This window comes from Staurois parvus, unplaced genomic scaffold (genome assembly GCF_062004578.1).
Source record: "Staurois parvus isolate SC_StPar_1 unplaced genomic scaffold, SC_StPar_1.0 ptg001146l, whole genome shotgun sequence".
Lineage (NCBI taxonomy): Eukaryota > Metazoa > Chordata > Amphibia > Anura > Ranidae > Staurois > Staurois parvus.
Genome location: NW_028318942.1, coordinates 1123775 through 1142321, shown reverse-complemented (window position 1 = coordinate 1142321; position 18547 = coordinate 1123775). Strand labels below are relative to the sequence as shown.

Sequence of the window (18547 nt, the reverse complement as noted above, 5' to 3'; positions counted from 1 at the left end):
CCTTATGTATTATACATGGAGATCATATCCCCCTTATGTATTATACATGGAGATCATATCCCCCCTTATGTATTATACAAGGAGATCATATCCCCCTTATGTATTATACATGGAGATCATATCCTCCCTTATGTATTATACATGGAGATCATATCCCTTCTTATGTATTATACATGGAGATCATATCCCCCTAATGTATTATACATGGAGATCATATCCCCCCTTATGTATTAAACATGGTGATCATATCCCCCCTTATGTATTATACATGGAGATCATATCCCCCCTTATGTATTATACATGGAGATCATATCCCCCCTTATGTATTAAACATGGTGATCATATCCCCCTTATGTATTATACATGGAGATCATATCCCCCCTTATGTATTATACATGGAGATCATATCCCCCTTAATCTCCTCTTCTCAAGAGAGAATAAATTCAGTTCCTCTAATCTTCCTCATAGCTGAGCTCCTCCATGCCTCTTATCAGTTTGGTTGCCCTTCTCTGTACTTTCTGCAGTTCCCCAATGTTCTTTTTGTGAATTGGTGCCCAAAACTGAACTGCATATTCCAGATAAGATCTTACTAATGATTTGTACCGGGGTAATATGATATATCACTCTCTGGAGAGTATACCACTTTTAAAGCATGCAATCTATTTAAAAATTTAAATAAAAGTATTCCAATGCAAACCGTATATACCAAAAAGCATGTTTTTTCACCCACCAAATACCCAATGATAAAATCCAAGGACAAAAATTCCTATTCTCATTAAAAGCACACATTGCGGGCTCCCAGCACAAACACAGGTATGCATATACTGTATGTGGCTTTACATGATAAAGACCCACTTCAGTGAGGCCGATACATGTGCACAGTTGGCGAGAAGGGGTTAAAGTGGACATGAACTCAAAAAATGATTTGCTATGTGATAAGAAATATTCTAAAATGCCAGTTGCCAATTGTATCTAAGTTCTCTGAAAAAAATACTTCCCTGTCTAGGCACATCTCTGCCTGCAGCCTTATAATTGTATATGTGCTGTATGAGATCTAAGGCATTGCTGTCTCCTAGTCTTAAGGTATTTGGAGTGAAATTTGGTGATTTTCCTAATGTGCTACTCACTGTTCACCTTGCTGGAGGCTCTGACATGAGGAAGCAAAGCCCTGCTTCTACCAACATGGCTGCCTCCACACAGACAAACAATGAAGAGCAAGGCATGGTAAGTCAATAATCAGTAAAGATCATCTGCAGAGAGACCATATACTGGTGATGACCCTGTGGGTGGGGCTTATGTGTGGCTATGGTGCAGAAGGATCAAATAATGGTAATGTCATACCAGAGTCATTTTTAACAACTAAGCATTAATCAACATCAAATGTACAATAGTCGTAACAGTCTTAATAATGTGGTAGCCATGCAGTGCTCACATTCAGTAGGTTGCTGAAGGCTCTCTTCCTTTAACGGGATTGCTTGTGGTTGATCAATGTAACCTTTTGCTCTGTCCCACCAGTGGGCAGGCTCATGCCAAACTGGTACACTGAGCAAACACAAAGAGATTCCTTCTTCCCATCGCCAGGGATCCCATCACAAACAGGCAGTATCCAGAATATTCCTAGACTGCCTCTACTCCACAGGAACCTGTGCCTAGGCTCATCTCTCCCTCACAGCTTCATAAGCGATACTCTGTCCCTACCTACTTCCTCCACATTGCAGGGCTCTTCCACAAATAAGGGGCTATGTTAGACCTCTCTGTCTCAAAGATGGCTGACCAAATATGCAAAGAACTCAGTGTCCAATAAATCACAGACACCCCCAAAATGGCGCTCAGAGTTGATAGTAGAAGAAACACCGGTGCCATGCCTGACTTCCCCCTGGCAGAACAAAAAGAAGTATATTTCTCAAACAGAATTTCATTGACTGAACTAGGGACAGGTAGGGACATCAAGTATTAGAAAGTGAGAACTACACCAGAAATCTCACTAGATGTAAAAAATATTAAACTAACACCCCCTTTACACGTTTTCTGTCAGGAATCCCATCACAAACAGGCAGTATTCAGAATATTCCTAGACTGCCTCTATTCCACAAGAACCTGTGCCTAGGCTCATCTCTCCCTCACAGCTTCATAAGCAATACTCTGTCCCTACCTACTTCCTCCACATTGCAGGGCTCTTCCACAAATAAGGGGCTATGTTAGACCTCTCTGTCTCAAAGATGGCTGACCAAATATGCAAAGAACTCAGTGTCCAATAAATCACAGGCTCCCCCAAAATGGCGCTCAGAGTTGACAGTAGAAGAAACACCGGTGCCATGCCTGACTTCCCCCTGGCAGAACAAAAAGAAGTATGTTTCTCAAACATAATTTCGATGACTGAACTAGGGACAGGTATGGACATCAAGTATTAGAAAGTGAGAACTGCACCAGAAATCTCACTAGATGGAAAAAATATTAAACTAACACCCCCTTTACACGTTTTCTGTCAGGAATCCCATCACAAACAGGCAGTATCCAGAATATTCCTAGACTGCCTCTACTTCACAAGAACCTGTGCCTAGGCTCATCTAATCTCTCCCTCACAAGCGATACCTTGTCCCTACCTACTTCCTCCACATTGCAGGGCTCTTCCACAAATAAGGGGCTATGTTAGACCTCTCTGTTTCAAAGATGGCTGACCAAATATGCAAAGAACTCTGTGTCCAATAATCACAGGCTCCCCCAAAATGGTGCTCAGAGTTGACAGTAGAAGTAACTCCGGTGCCATGCCTGACTTCCCCCTGGCAGAACAAAAAGAAGTATATTTCTCAAACACAATTTCGATGACTGAACTAGGGACAGGTAGGGACATCAAGTATTAGAAAGTGAGAACTACACCAAAAATCTCACCAGATGGAAAAAACATGAAACTAACACCCCCTTTATACGTTTTTTGCTCTCTGCCTATCCAGACTTCTGATTACAGTCACTGTGGACCCTACCCACCGCTTCCACTTTATCCATTATACTGTTAAATGGCAGGTGTTCTGTAAAATCCTGATTTGTCTCCTACCATTTAGAGGACTCTCATTGCTTTTATTATCCAAACAGAAGTCCTTCACGGAGACATTCTTCTCATCAGCGGGATTTTGTATTATACACATTAACTCCTTATCCCAGGAGTCGTTCTTCAATGTGATCTGGATTCTGTCTTCAGAACTATTATACAGCTGATAGGCAGAGTTTCTATGTCTGTACTTCCAGGTATAGGACAACGATGATTTGTTTTTTGGAGCAGAACAATCAAGGGTCACATTGCACCAGTCATCAGTCTTCTTCTTGTCTGCAATTGTTATAACTGGGGTAGGAACAGGTTCTGTAGAGAAGAAAAACCAGACATTAGATGTATTTTATATATTTTTAAAGAAAGGCTCTAACCTCTATTTTAATGATAAGGTAGAGAAATGAACAGGTTTTGGAATTGAAAAATATAAGCAATTAGTACATTTGCTTGCTTCCTAGTGATAAGAACTTCATGAGTTCTTTATCATTTGAATGGGTGAAGGGGAACTAATTGGTGAAACTATTGGATGCAGCAAATTTTTTAGATATCAGGGTATCTACAAATCTGTGTGATGTAAGAGTAATTGGGGGGTTAAGTGAATCAGTCCTGTGAAAGCCCTTTTTTTGGGAGTGTATGCTGCCTGTGTGCCCTGCTACAGGAATCAGCAGTGATGTAGGGGGTCAAAAAAAAGAACAATGGAGCATGGTGGGGGGACACAGGCATCAGATGCTTTTGGTAAGAGAAGGGATGAGGTAAGAAAAAAGGTACAGTGCAAAGATGAGTAGATTATATGTCTTCTACTGAAGGTGGGTGTTGGTTTTAAACCTTTAAAGTGTTACTAAACTTACGACCCTGCATTCACTATATCCGGTCTCCCCGGACCCCTCATTCACTATATCTGGTCTCCCCGGACCCTGCATTCACTATATCTGGTCTCCCCGGACCCTGCATTCACTATATCTGCTCTCCCCGGACCCCGCATTCACTATATCTGCTCTCCCCGGACCCTGCATTCACTATATTTGGTCTTCCCGGACCCTGCATTCACTATATCTGCTCTCCCCGGACCCTGCATTGACTATATCTGCTCTCCCCGGACCCTGCATTCACTATATCTGGTCTCCCCGGACCCTGCATTCACTATATCCGGTCTCCCCTGAGCCTGCATTCACGATATCTGGTCTCCCCGGACCCTGCATTCACTATATCTGGTCTCCCCGGACCCTGCATTCACTATATCTGGTTTCCCTGACCCTGCATTCACTATATCTGCTCTCCCTGGACCCTGCATTCACTATATTTGGTCTCCCCGGACCCTGCATTCACTATATCTGCTCTCCCTGGACCCTGCATTCACTATATTTGGTCTTCCCGGACCCTGCATTCACTATATCTGGTCTCCCCGGACCCTGCATTCACTATATCTGCTCTCCCCGGACCCTGCATTCACTATATTTGGTCTTCCCGGACCCTGCATTCACTATATCTGGTCTCCTCGGACCCTGCATTCACTATGTCTGGTCTCCCCGGACCCTGCATTCAGTATATCTGGTCTCCCCGGACCCTGCATTCACTATATCTGGTCTCCCCGGACCCTGCATTCACTATATCTGGTCTCCTCAGACCCTGCATTCACTATATCTGCTCTCCCCGGACCCCGCATTCACTATATCTGCTCTCCCCGGACCCTGCATTCACTATATTTGGTCTTCCCGGACCCTGCATTCACTATATCTGCTCTCCCCGGACCCTGCATTGACTATATCTGCTCTCCCCGGACCCTGCATTCACTATATCTGGTCTCCCCGGACCCTGCATTCACCATATCTGCTCTCCCCGGACCCTGCATTCACTATATCTGGTCTCCCCGGATCCTGCATTCACTATATCCGGTCTCCCCTGAGCCTGCATTCACGATATCTGGTCTCCCCGGACCCTGCATTCACTATATCTGGTCTCCCCGGACCCTGCATTCACTATATCTGGTCTCCCTGGACCCTGCATTCACTATATCTGTTCTCCCCGGACCCTGCATTCACTATATTTGGTCTCCCCGGACCCTGCATTCACTATATCTGGTCTCCCTGGACCCTGCATTCACTATATTTGGTCTTCCCGGACCCTGCATTCACTATATCTGGTCTCCTCGGACCCTGCATTCACTATGTCTGGTCTCCCCGGACCCTGCATTCAGTATATCTGGTCTCCCCGGACCCTGCATTCACTATATCTGGTCTCCCTGGACCCTGCATTCACTATATCTGGTCTCCCCGGACCCTGCATTCACTATATCTGGTCTCCTCGGACCGGACCCTGCATTCACTATATCCGGTCTCCCTGGACCCTGCATTCACTATATCTGGTCTCCCACAGTACACAGAACATGGAAATGCAATTATTTCAGTAAATATAAACTGCTAAATACCTTTTCTCATCAGCAGTTACAGCAGTCTTGTGACTTCTATCAGTGTTCAGCAGAGCACTGAATAAAGCTTGCAGGAGGAGTTTTTGTACTGCTCTAGGAGGATGCAGAACCCCTGACCTCTTTCTGGACAGTGCTGATTGACCCTGTGCTGATCACATGCACTCTTCCAAGAAAAAATAAACTCTAGCAATACACACCAAACTGTGCATAGTGACTCCACACAATATGTCTTATCGGGAAATAATGGGGGCCACTGGAAGAAGGGGAGGATAAGAGAATACAGGATCAAACAGCCTTCTTACACAATGCAGAGGATTAACCCTTTAGGTATAACAAGCATGCTTTACTGCATGTACAGACTGATTGTACTGTTGGTGGTGTAGTAACACTTTAACAATCCAATGGTGTCTCTATATTATTATGTTGTGTTCTTTGCAGCCAGCTAATAAAGCTCTAGTTTCTGATATTATGTAATGTATCCCTGTTATGTTGAAAGCAGACTCCTGTTTATAATGAGACACCACAAAAGTGAATCATCCCTTATGAGACGGCTCAGTAACAGTTTTCAGTCAGACAAGGGAACTGCAAGACTAGTTTTTCCTGCTGTTATGTCTCTTCAGTTAGCCCATAGTGCTCTAGGAATCCTTAGCCATGTATATATTTCTATTTGTAAAACAAAGATTATATGTGTTCAAGAGAAATTAGACATTTAACAAATTGACCCCGGGTCAATTCTGACAGTTCTCTCCTAAGTGTAAAAATCTGTATTTTTTGATAGAAAATTAGTTATAACCCTTAAATATTATATATTTTTGAAAGCAGAGGCCCTAGAAATTAAAAAAATTGCAATTGGAGTTTTTTTGTGTTATATTTTCACAGATATTTTTAAAAAGGACATTTTTAGGAAAAAATACACTTTTAGTGCACACAAACACAGGGGGTTATTTACTAAAACTGAAGCCTGCTAAATCTGGTGCAGCTCTGCAAAGAAACCGATCATCATCCAGGTTTTATTGCCAAAGCGTAATTTAACAAGTTGAGGTTAGAAGCTGATTGGCTACCATGCATAGCTGCACCAGATTCAGAGTGCACCAGTTTTAGTAAATATACCCCATAATGTAATACACAATTTTTTGACAAAAGATAAAAAGATAATGTTATGCCAAGTTAAAAGATACCAAATATGTCAAGTTTTAAAATTGCGCTAGAATTGATGTCACATGGGTACCATGACTGTGTCATTATTTCTATGTATTTGTAATCTGTTAAAACCTAATAAAAATTTTCTCAAAAAAAAAAAAAAAAATTGCGTACACCCATGGAACGGCGACAACCTATGGTACCTGAAAATCTTCACAGGCCACGCTTTAAAAGCCTTTACAGTTTATCGCTTTAGAGTTACACAGAAAGTCTGGCACTAGAATTATTGCTCTCACATTGAAGTCCGTGGAGATACCTCATGTGTGGGGCGATCACCATTTACATATGCATGCAGGACTCATGTATGCTTTCACATGCTGACATTAGCATGGGGGAGGGGGGGTATCAGGGGCACTTTTTAAAATTATATTTTTAGTTGTATTTATTTTTAATTTATTAATATGATTTTTTTATTATTATTTATAATTGTTTTACTATTATTTATTATTTTTTTGTTTATTATTATTATTATTACATTTTTCTGTCCCGTTAATTTGGTTTAATCAACTTTAATTCTGTCACAAGAGATGAACAACATCCCTTGTGATAGCATGGGCCATGACAGGTCCTCTTTATGGAAAGATCTGAGGCCCCATTTATCTCCTCTTCCCTTCAAAGCATCTGATCAAATCAAGATTGGTTAGACCAAACAAACCTTCTCCAGGAATGATATCTGTTACCAGCAGACTACACAATTCACAGGATCAGTTGAACTTATATTTTTGAAACACCTTGCATTATTTTGGAATCAGTAATTCCCCAATAGAAAATAACTTGTGCTTATAGCTGTATATGGAATAGACAAATTACATAGATAGTATGATAAGTACCTTAGATGGATGATACTTCTGTGTCATAACAATACTGATAATAATCAGACATAAAGCAACACTTATATCATAGCCCAAACCAAGCCATCCGTTCCTGAATCCCCTATAAACATTAAACTATAGTTACATAGTTAGTCTGGCTGAACAAAGAGAAAAGTCCATCCAGTTCAATCATTAATAAAAAAAAAAAATGTATAATCCTATACTACCCACAGATGATCCAGAGGAAGGCAAAAAAACCCCAGCAAAGCACGATCCAATTTCTTCCTGCAGGGAACAAAATTCCTTGGATCAACTTTACCTATAAATGTTAGTATCCAGGTATTCTGTGTATCTATGAAAGAATCCAGGACTTTTTTAAAGCAATCTACTGAGCTGGCCAGAACCAACTCTTGAGGGAGTCTATTCCACATTTTCACAGCTCTCACTGTGAAGAAACCTTTCTGTGTTTGGAGATTACATTTCTTTTCCTCCAGACGTAAAGAGTGCCCCCTTGTCCTCTGTGATGACCTCAGGGTGAATAACTCTACACCGAGTTCACTATATGAACCACTGATGTATTTATACATGGAGATCATATCCCCCTTATGTATTATACATGGAGATCATATCCCCCCTTATGTATTATACATGGAGATCATATCCCCCCCTTATGTATTATACATGGAGATCATATCCCCCCTTATGTATTATACATGGAGATCATATCCCCCCTTATGTATTATACATGGAGATCATATCCCCCCTTATGTATTATACATGGTGATCATATCCCCCTTATGTATTATACATGGAGATCATATCCCCCCTTATGTATTATACATGGGGATCATATCCCCCCTTATGTATTATACATGGAGATCATATCCCCCCTTATGTATTATACATGGTGATCATATCCCCCCTTATGTATTATACATGGAGATCATATCCCCCCTTATGTATTATACATGGAGATTATATCCCCCTTATGTATTATACATGGAGATCATATCCCCCCTTATGTATTATACATGGAGATTATATCCCCCCTTATGTATTATACATGGTGATCATATCCCCCTTATGTATTATACATGGAGATCATATCCCCCTTATGTATTATACATGGAGATCATATCCCCCTTATGTATTATACATGGACATCATATCCCCCCTTATGTATTATACATGGAGATCATATCCCCCCTTATGTATTATACATGGAGATCATATCCCCCTTATGTATTATACATGGAGATCATATCCCCCTTATGTATTATACATGGAGATCATTTCACCCCTTATGTATTATACATGGAGATCATATCCCCCTTATGTATTATACATGGAGATCATATCCCCCCTTATGTATTATACATGGAAATCATATCCCCCCTTAATTATTATACATGGAGATCATATCCCCCCTTATGTATTATACATAGTGATCATACCCCCCCTTATGTATACATGGAGATCATATCCCCCCTTATTTATTATACATGGAGATCATATCCCCCCTTATGTATTATACATGGAGATCATATCCCCCCTTATGTATTATACATGGAGATCATATCACCCCTTATGTATTATACATGGAGATCATATCCCCCCCTTATGTATTATACATGGAGATCATATCTCCCCTTATGTATTATACATGGTGATCATATCCCCCCTATTATGTATTATACATGGAGATCATATCCCCCCTTATGTATTATACATGGAGATCATATCCCTCTTATGTATTATACATGGAGATCATATCCCCCCTTATGTATTATACATGGAGATCATATCCCCCCTTATATATTGTACATGGAGATCATATCCCCCCTTATGTATTATACATGGAGATCATATCCCCCCTTATGTATTATACATGGAGATCATATCCCCCCTTATATATTGTACATGGAGATCATATCCCCCCTTATGTATTATACATGGTGATCATATCCCCCCTTATGTATTATACATGGAGATCATATCCCCCCTTATGTATTATACATGGAGATCATATCCCCCTTATGTATTATACATGGAGATCATATCCCCCCTTATGTATTATACATGGAGATCATATCCCCCCTTATGTATTATACATGGTGATCATATCCCCCCTTATGTATTATACATGGAGATCATATCCCCCCTTATGTGTTATACATGGAGATCATATCCCCCCTTATGTATTATACATAGTGATCATATCCCCCCTTAATCTCCTCTTCTCAAGAGAGAATACATTCAGTTCCTCTAATCTTTCCTCATAGCTGATCTCCTCCATGCCTCTTATCAGTTTAGTTGCCCTTATCTGTACTTTCTCCAGTTCCCCAATGTTCTTTTTGTGAATTGGTGCCCAAAACCTGAACTGCATATTCCAGATGAGGTCTTACTAATGATTTGTACCGGGGGAAATGATATCTCTCTCTCTGGAGTCTATACCTCTTTTAATACAAGAGAGGATTTTCCTCGCTTTAGAAACTGCAGCTTGGCATTGCATGCTATCATTAAGTTTGTGATCTACCAGAACCCCCAGATCCTTCTCCACCATTGATCCCCCCAGTTGTACCCCCCCCCCCCAGTATGTATGATGAATGTATATTCTTAGCCCCCAAGTGCAGAACCTTATAGTGTGTCTGAATCTTGATATCTAGGGATCTGCGTGATCACAAAATGTTGAATGGTGACATGCTAAAATAAATAGCTAATTTTAATGAAGATTCCATGGATATCTTGGAGACACCTTAGGTTTTGACTTGGGACATTGCACATCAAACACTCCATAATGAGCTGCCTGGTGTCTGGTGTTTAGGTTTAACTTCATAACTGTCCAGTTACCCCCCAGAGTATCACTAGAACAAGGAGAAAGGAGAGATCCTGTACCTGAAGATACAGACGTCAATGAGAGATTGAGAGCTTTTAACTCTTCCACACTTTAGTTTGACTGGAGTTCAACTTTAAGTCTTCAATTTTTCTCTTTTTTGTTTTACTTTCAAAAGCTATTGCACAAAACTAAAAAAAAAAAAAAAACAGCTAAAAAATAAATGGAAACATGCTCAGCCCTTTTCATCTGCGTTCCATTGGCTGCAATTCAAATAGTCAAGAAACAGATGGAACAGGACTATTGCATTTTTAAAAGAAGAAATGCAAAATGTGAAGAAAAGAAACCAACCCAAAAATAAAATCTAAAGCTAACATTCAATTATATGGGCAAAAACGCAAAAAAAGGATTACTGGTATGGTGCCACAGCTTCCTTTCCTGCACATCAGTAGCCACATACCAAATGTTACCTAAGTATAGAAAATGAAAGCAAACCTGTAGAGGACCAGTTTTATTTTTTCAACCTTTATAATATAAACCGTTTTATATTATAGCAGACAAGACAATTTTCTGGGATGCGAAAGAGGAACACCTTTTACTAAAAAGTGTGCAGAGGACACAGCAGAGAAAAGAATTTGCACTTTGCATTGAGTGCCAATGTGTCTCTCTACGGCACTAAAATCAGAAAGAAAAACAGTGCCGCATCCCTATAGAAATATCAAAATGCAAAAATTGTTTAAAGTGGGACTTTTCAGGCACACCATTTTACATTAAAAACATTTTTATTCACATTCAACACACATGAAATGTTGGTTTTGTTACAAAAGTACCATAATTACATACAAAATACCGTATGTAATATTTATATGTAATTATGGTACTTTTGTAACAAAACTGACATTTTATGAGTGTCGAATATGAATAAATGGTGTGCCATTTTATACTGTTTTTGCATTTTAATGTGTCTCACTAATTAGTAGGCAAGGTGAAAGGAAGACGTTCCTAAAGCATATGGTGTATTGTGAACTGGGTGGCTCTGAGGAAGAGGTTGTGTCCTCGAAACGCGTTAGCAAGTTGGTCATCCAGGGTTCCATCGTATGGACTCAGATGTTGTTTGGATCATACATCTTGTTCAGTTTGACATGCCTGTGTTATTATGTCCATTGTGAGTATGATACCTATTTTGTTTCTTCAATAAATTATTTTAAACGATAATGCACTAGGTCGGTGCGCCCTTTTTCTGTTTCTCCATTTGTATCCAGTGTATTTGAACCACCCCGGTCTGTTGAGGGCAGCAAGCAGTGCATATTCCGGAAAATTCCAGAACATTCCTAATGGGTCTACTGAGTCCTTTCCTAGCGCAGGAGTAAAGTGTTTGTTGTGTTGGACCTGCATTCACTATATCCGTTCTCCCCGGACCCTGCATTCACTATATCTGGTCTCCCGGACCCTACATTCACTATATCCGCTCTCCCCGGACCCTGCATTCACTATATCCGCTCTCCCGGACCCTACATTCACTATATCCGCTCTCCCCGGACCCTGCATTCACTATATCCGCTCTCCCCGGACCCTGCATTCACTATATCCGCTCTCCCCTGACCCTGCATTCACTATATCTGGTCTCCCCTGACCCTGCATTCACTATATCTGCTCTCCCCGGACCCTGCATTCACTATATCCGCTCTCCCCGGACCCTGCATTCACTATATCTGGTCTCCCCTGACCCTGCATTCACTATATCTGGTCTCCCCTGACCCTGCATTCACTATATCTGCTCTCCCCGGACCCTGCATTCACTATATCTGCTCTCCCCGGACCCTGCATTCACTATATCTGCTCTCCCCGGACCCTGCATTCACTATATCTGCTCTCCCCGGACCCTGCATTCACTATATCCGATCTCCCACAGTACACAGAACATGGAAGTGCAATTATAATATAAATAATTATTTTACTAAATATAAACTGCTAAATACCTTTTCTCATCAGCAGTATATAGCAGTCTCGTGACTTCTATCAGTGTCCAGCTGAGCACTGGTTAAAGCTTGTAGGAGGGGTTTTCATTCTCCTCTCCCTAACCTATGAGATTGCATAACCCCTGACCTCAGTCTGGGCAGTGCTGATTGGCCCCGTGTTGATCACATATGTACCCTCCCAAGAAAAAGAAAAGACTCTCTAGCAATACACACCAAGCTGAGCATGTGCAGGGTATCCCTGAGGCTCTGTTATATTAGTAGATGAAATGGAGACCATGGAAGAAGGGGAGGATCAGAGAAGACAGGATCAAACATCCTTTTTTACACAATGCAGAGGATTAACCCCTTAGGTTCCTCATTGAGTATAACAAGCATGCTTTACTGCATCTACAGACTGATTGTACTGTTGTGGTTTGTGCATTGTGTAAAAAGACCATTTGATCCTGTCTTCTCTGCCCCTCCTCTTGTTCAAATGTCCACCAGATAAGACTGACTGAACCCGTAGCCGCATGCACATGCTCAGTTTGGTGTGCATTGCTAGAGAGGTTTTTTTTTTTGTTCTTGGCAAAGTGCATGTGACCAGCACAGGGCCAATCAGCACTGTCCAGACAGAGGTCAGGGGTTCTGCATCCTCCTAGAGCAGAAAGAAAACTCCTCCTACACACTTTAACCAGTGCTCAGATAGAAGTCACAAGACTGCTCTAACTGCTGATGAGAAAAGGTATTTAGCAGTTTATATTTACTAAAATAATTGCATTTCCATGGTGTGTGTACTGTGGGAGACCAGATATAGTGAATGCAGGGTCCAGGGAGACCAGATATAGTGAATGCAGGGTCCAGAGAGACCAGATATAGTGAATGCAGGGTTTGGGGAGAGCGGATATAGTGAATGCAGGGTCCAGGGAGACCAGATATAGTGAATGCAGGGTTTGGGGAGAGCGGATACAGTGAATGCAGGGTCCGGGGAGACCGGATATAGTGAATGCAGGGTCCGGGGAGACCAGATATAGTGAATGCAGGGTCCAGGGAGACCAGATATAGTGAATGCAGGGTCCAGGGAGACCGGATATAGTGAATGCAGGGTCCGCGGAGACCAGATATAATAAATGCAGGGTCCGGGGAGACCAGGTATAGTGAATGCAGGGTCCGGGGAGACCAGATATAGTGACTGCAGGGTCCGGGGAGACCGGATATAGTGAATGCAGGGTCCAGGGAGACTGGATATAGTGAATGCAGGGTCCGCGGAGACCAGATATAGTAAATGCAGGGTCCGGGGAGACTGGATATAGTGAATGCAGGGTCCGGGGAGACCGGATATAGTGACTGCAGGGTCCGGGGAGACCAGATATAGTGAATGCAGGGTCCGAGGAGACCAGATATAGTGAATGCAGGGTCTGGGGAGAGCGGATATAGTGAATGCAGGGTCCGGGGAGACCAGATATAGTGAATGCAGGGTCCGGGGAGACCAAATATAGTGAATGCAGGGTCCTTGGGAGACCGGATATAGTGAATGCAGGGTCCGAGGAGAGCGGATATAGTGAATGCAGGGTCCGGGGAGAGCGGATATAGTGAATGCAGGGTCCAGGGAGACCAGGTATAGTGAATGCAGGGTCCGGGGAGACCGGATATAGTGAATGCAGGGTCCGGGGAGAGCAGATATAGTGAATGCAGTATCCTGGGACACCAGATAGAGTGAATGCAGGGTCCAGGGACACCAGATAGAGTGAATGCAGGGTCTGGGGAGACCAGATATAATGAATGCAAGGTCCGGGGAGACCAGATATAGTGAATGCAGGGTCCAGGGAGACCGGATATAGTGAATGCAGGGTCTGGGGAGACCAGATATAGTGAATGCAGGGTCCTGGGTTTAGTAACACTTTAATGTTGTCTAGGTATCTAGGCTTTGCCTGGAGTTCAGCTTTATGGCAGATTTTATTTCAGCTAACATTCTAGTAAATTTGGTCATTGGTTTATACTTTACAATTGGTAATACGGCATTTGGTGGATAGGCATCTGTTACTCTCTCCACAGAGTGAATATTTCGGTTTGCCTTTCATGTAAAAAATAGGGTTAAGCACTTTGAATACTGAGGGGTTAAATGTTAATGGATAGAATGCAGAGATGATGACATACCATACACATGGAGGATGTAGACTTTCTGATAGGTTGTCTTGGTAATAAATTTTATAGTTCCACTATAGACTCCACTGTCCTCCAGTCTCAGCTGTCCAATCTTCAGCGCTCTTCCATCATCCAGAATCTCCAGTCTTTGTTCAAATGTTTCCTTTATAACAGTAAGCTGATTGTTTGTGTAAGTCGCCAATGGGGTTGTATTGAAGTTCCATACTACTACCTGTACAGGATCTGATGGACCTCCATGAAGAGACAGTAGGATGGATTGGTTTATAAGACCATTCAGTAGGACAGGGACCTCTCCTGTTAACAAAACAAAGTGCAGGAACTGATCAGTGTTAAAAGTAAATACACAGCAATTAGCCTTTCCATTATTATTACAATACAAGTCCAAGAAATGGTGTAAATTATCTTACCAATCATTGTTAATGTTTCCAAACATTGTATTTTTGTGTAGTTTGTAATTATATATGTACTAAGAAGCAGCCATATCCGCTCATTACATACACCGGCTCTGCATTCTGATTTGCATTGAGTTTACAAAACACAATGGTTGTCCTTTTCTTTCCCCTTTTATGATGCATGTACAGTATTTGAGTCGGCTCACTCTTCTGGAAATATTATAGATAGGTAACCTAACTCAACTATCCTCATATTGATTAATGGTTCCAAATGGTTCCCTACTGCAGTACGGAAGAAACGCAAAAAGACACTCAGCAAATAACTGTTCTGTTTATTTGGCACAACTGAAAGTCTTTAACTGCTCCCTGCGCCGCCCTATAGCAGAAATATTGCTACAAGGGGGCACGGGTGCGCAAATTCATGTATATATACCTGATTTTACAGTTCACAGCCTTGGATATCAATCACTGAGTCCCAGCTGGTGATTCCCCACTGGCACCCGATGATCTACGAGGATTTTCAATGGGGGAGAGATCTCTCCCCTGTCAGCTCCTGCACACTGCTTTGTATGGCTCTGCATAGCAATGTGCTTACAGTGAAACACACACATAGCCCACATAGTAAAACAGCACACAGTTAACCCTTTGATCGCCCCACATGCTAACCCCTTCCTGCCCAGTGCCATTAGTACAGTGTCAGTGCTTTTTATTAGCACTAATCACTGCATTGGTGTCACTGGGGATGTCAGTGACACTAAGCCAGTTAACCCCACATGCTACCCATTCCTGCCCAGTGGTATTAGTACAGTGTCAGTGCTTTTTATTACCACTAATCACTGTGTTGGTGTCACTGGGGATGTCAGTGACACTAAGTCAGTTCCCCCCAATTCCTGCCGCAGTCCTGCTGTAAGTTGCTGATTGCAGCCACTACTACTGAAAAAAAAAAATAAATTCCAGTATATGTACTGCCATATTTTATTTAGCAAAGACATGTCGCAGAATTCATTTTGACCTAAATTTATGATGAAATTTGATCTTTTTAAATTTGTTTACTGGACATGTTTAACAGCAAATAGCCCAAAATATTGTTTTTTATCCTCAAAATTGTCAAGACTTTTTCTTTTATAGCGAAAAAAATTAAAAACGCACAGCATATGAAATACCACCGAAAGAAAGCTCAATTCATAGAAAAAAAAAGAAGTAAATTTTATTTGGGTGCAGCGTTGCATGTCCGCGCAATTATCAGTTAAAGTAACGCAGCGCCGTAACCCAAAAAATGGCCTGTCAGGAAGGGGGGTAAATCCTCTGGAGGGCAGGGAGTTAAAGCAAAGCAAACACAATAACTATTTGGCACAGAGGTTCTTTCTATTTACTGAACTAGAATTTGCTTTTGGCGGATATATTGGAGACATGCCATATGCAAACATTTTGTACTTTTTTTAAATAAGTTGGATATACCGTACATCTGGTACATGTTCAAAAACGTTCTGTAGTGGATACATTTTCTACAGTATAGCTTTCAGGCTTGGTTCACAGCTACAACTGGGTCCTGAGCATGTGTTTCAGAGCATTCCCACACATCGTGTGTAGGGCAGCCCATTCATTTCAATGAGCTGCCCTATGCAAGAGAATCACAGAAAAGAAATCCAGAAATGCAGCACACTAATCCGCATGGTACCGGTTTATCATGCAGTTTGGCGTGCACATTTGCACATGCATGGGGTGCCATTATTAAATAATGGCACCACCACACGTCTGCTAAGTGGCAGTACAATTCTGGGCATGTTGGGAAAGCACACAATTTTGCACCCGTTCCCAACACACAAAGGTGTGAACCTAGCCCTAAAGGATCAGTCCATCCAAAACCGATTTTTTAATTATAGTCGTAGCTTGGTGAGTTGAGTTTGCTCCTGGCCTCTTGTATATCTTGGGTAGGCCAACACTGAGATCTCCCTGACATCATTCCACACTGTGTTCCTGTCCACCTGGACGTTTTGGGTGTTTCCGCCCTCCTTTGTGAGTTTTGCCTTCTTCATGAAAAAAAAAATACAAATTCAGCAGAAAGAATGGAACCCCTCATAATAGCAACAGCGGGTGTGCAGAGCCATCCAAAGTGATTTTTTCATTTTAGTGTTAGCTTGGTGAGTTGAGTTTGCCCGTGGCCTCGTTTATATCTTGGGTAAGCCAACACTGAGATCTCCCTGACATCATTCCAGGCTCTGTTCCTATCAACCTGGACGTTTTGGGTGTTTTCACCTTCCTTTGTGAGTTGTGCCTTCTTCATGAAAAAATAAATAAATACAAATTCAGCAGAAAGAATGGAACCCCTCATAATCCACCTGGATGTTTTTCCTATCCACCTGGACGTTTTGGGTGTTTCCACCCTAGTTTGTGAGTTTTGCCATCCAAAAGTGATTTTTTTAGTATAGTCATAGCTTGGTGAGTTGAGTTTGCCCCTGGCCTCTTGTATATCTTGGGTAGGCCAACACTAAGATCTCCCGAACTTCATTCCAGACCACCTGGACATTTTGGGTGTTTCCGCCCTCCTTTGTGAGTTTTGCCGTCTTCATGTAAAAAAAAAAAAAATACAAATTCAGCAGAAAGAATGGAACCCCTCATAATGACAACAGCGGGTGTGCAGAGCCATCCAAAAGTGACTTTTTAATTATAGTTGTAGCTTGGTGAGTTGAGTTTGCCCCTGGCCTCTTTTATATCTTGGGTAGGCCAACACTGAGATCTCCCTGACATCATTCCAGGCTCTGTTCCTATCCACCTGTACATTTTGAGTGTTTCCACCCTCCTTTGTGAGTTTTGCCTTCTTCATGAAAAAAAAAATACAAATTCAGCAGAAAAATGAAACTCCTCATAATGGGTGTGCAGAACCATCCAAAAGCAACTTTTTAATTATAGTCATAGCTTGGTGAGTTGAGTTTTTAATTACAGCGTCTACTATATACTACCAAAAACAGAAAGATTATATCCGGGCTGGCACATACTGTATATTATTTGGTAGCAAATTGTGTATCTAAAATACACGCCTTCTTCATTTTTTTTTATATATCTTCGGATAATTTCACACTTCTTACACTTCATTTGATCATACATCTTAGGTATGGCGTGGTATAAAAACATTTCATTTATAGCTTCATTATGTTTAAAGTCTATAATCTTCTGTCTGTAATTACGCTTCCAGTCTCTCAGTACAGTTATTTAATCCAGCATCATTGGTGTGACTATATTTTTATATGTTTGTTTTCAAAAATCATTAAAAACCCCAGATCAGAAGACAATGGAAGTCAGCAGTAACAGAATTTGGGTGGGCAGTACACGCGCCGCACACCCACCACCAAATGACAGATTCCCGACTGCAGCAATACCACTGACAATCCTGGGTGATATCAATGATATGTCAATGTCATCACCTGGGATTTCAATTACTAGACTGATCTTAGGCTGGACAGATCTCCTCCAATTGCTTGTATAGTCCATGGCATGTAGTAGGCAGTAAAGCATAGGAGGGGTATAGATTTAGACAATTTAAATTGATGAAATTAAAAATTTTGGAGCAAGGAAACTGTCATTTAGTGATGGGAGTACGGCATGCACAGATCAAGGGGTCATTGCGATTCACATGGATTACCCCGATGGACACTGTGGTTGACAAGGATTACCTCACTGAATGTAGTGATTGGCACTGGATTTACTTTTAAGGACATTAATA

At 41.6% G+C, this 18547-nt stretch overlaps 1 protein-coding gene across 2 annotated transcripts in view; it reads right to left on the bottom strand.

The window, feature by feature from the left end:
* The window catches only part of LOC149439225 (SLAM family member 5-like), a 116690-nt gene that overhangs the window by 37457 nt on the left and 60686 nt on the right, over positions 1-18547 (bottom strand). For both annotated transcript variants that reach the window (XM_089659286.1, XM_089659287.1), the window contains exons 2-3: positions 14426-14728; positions 3053-3355 (exon numbers count right to left, since the gene is read on the bottom strand). In XM_089659286.1, the coding sequence (XP_089515412.1) occupies positions 3053-3355; positions 14426-14728 (606 nt within the window). The remainder of the gene's footprint in view (positions 1-3052; positions 3356-14425; positions 14729-18547) is intronic.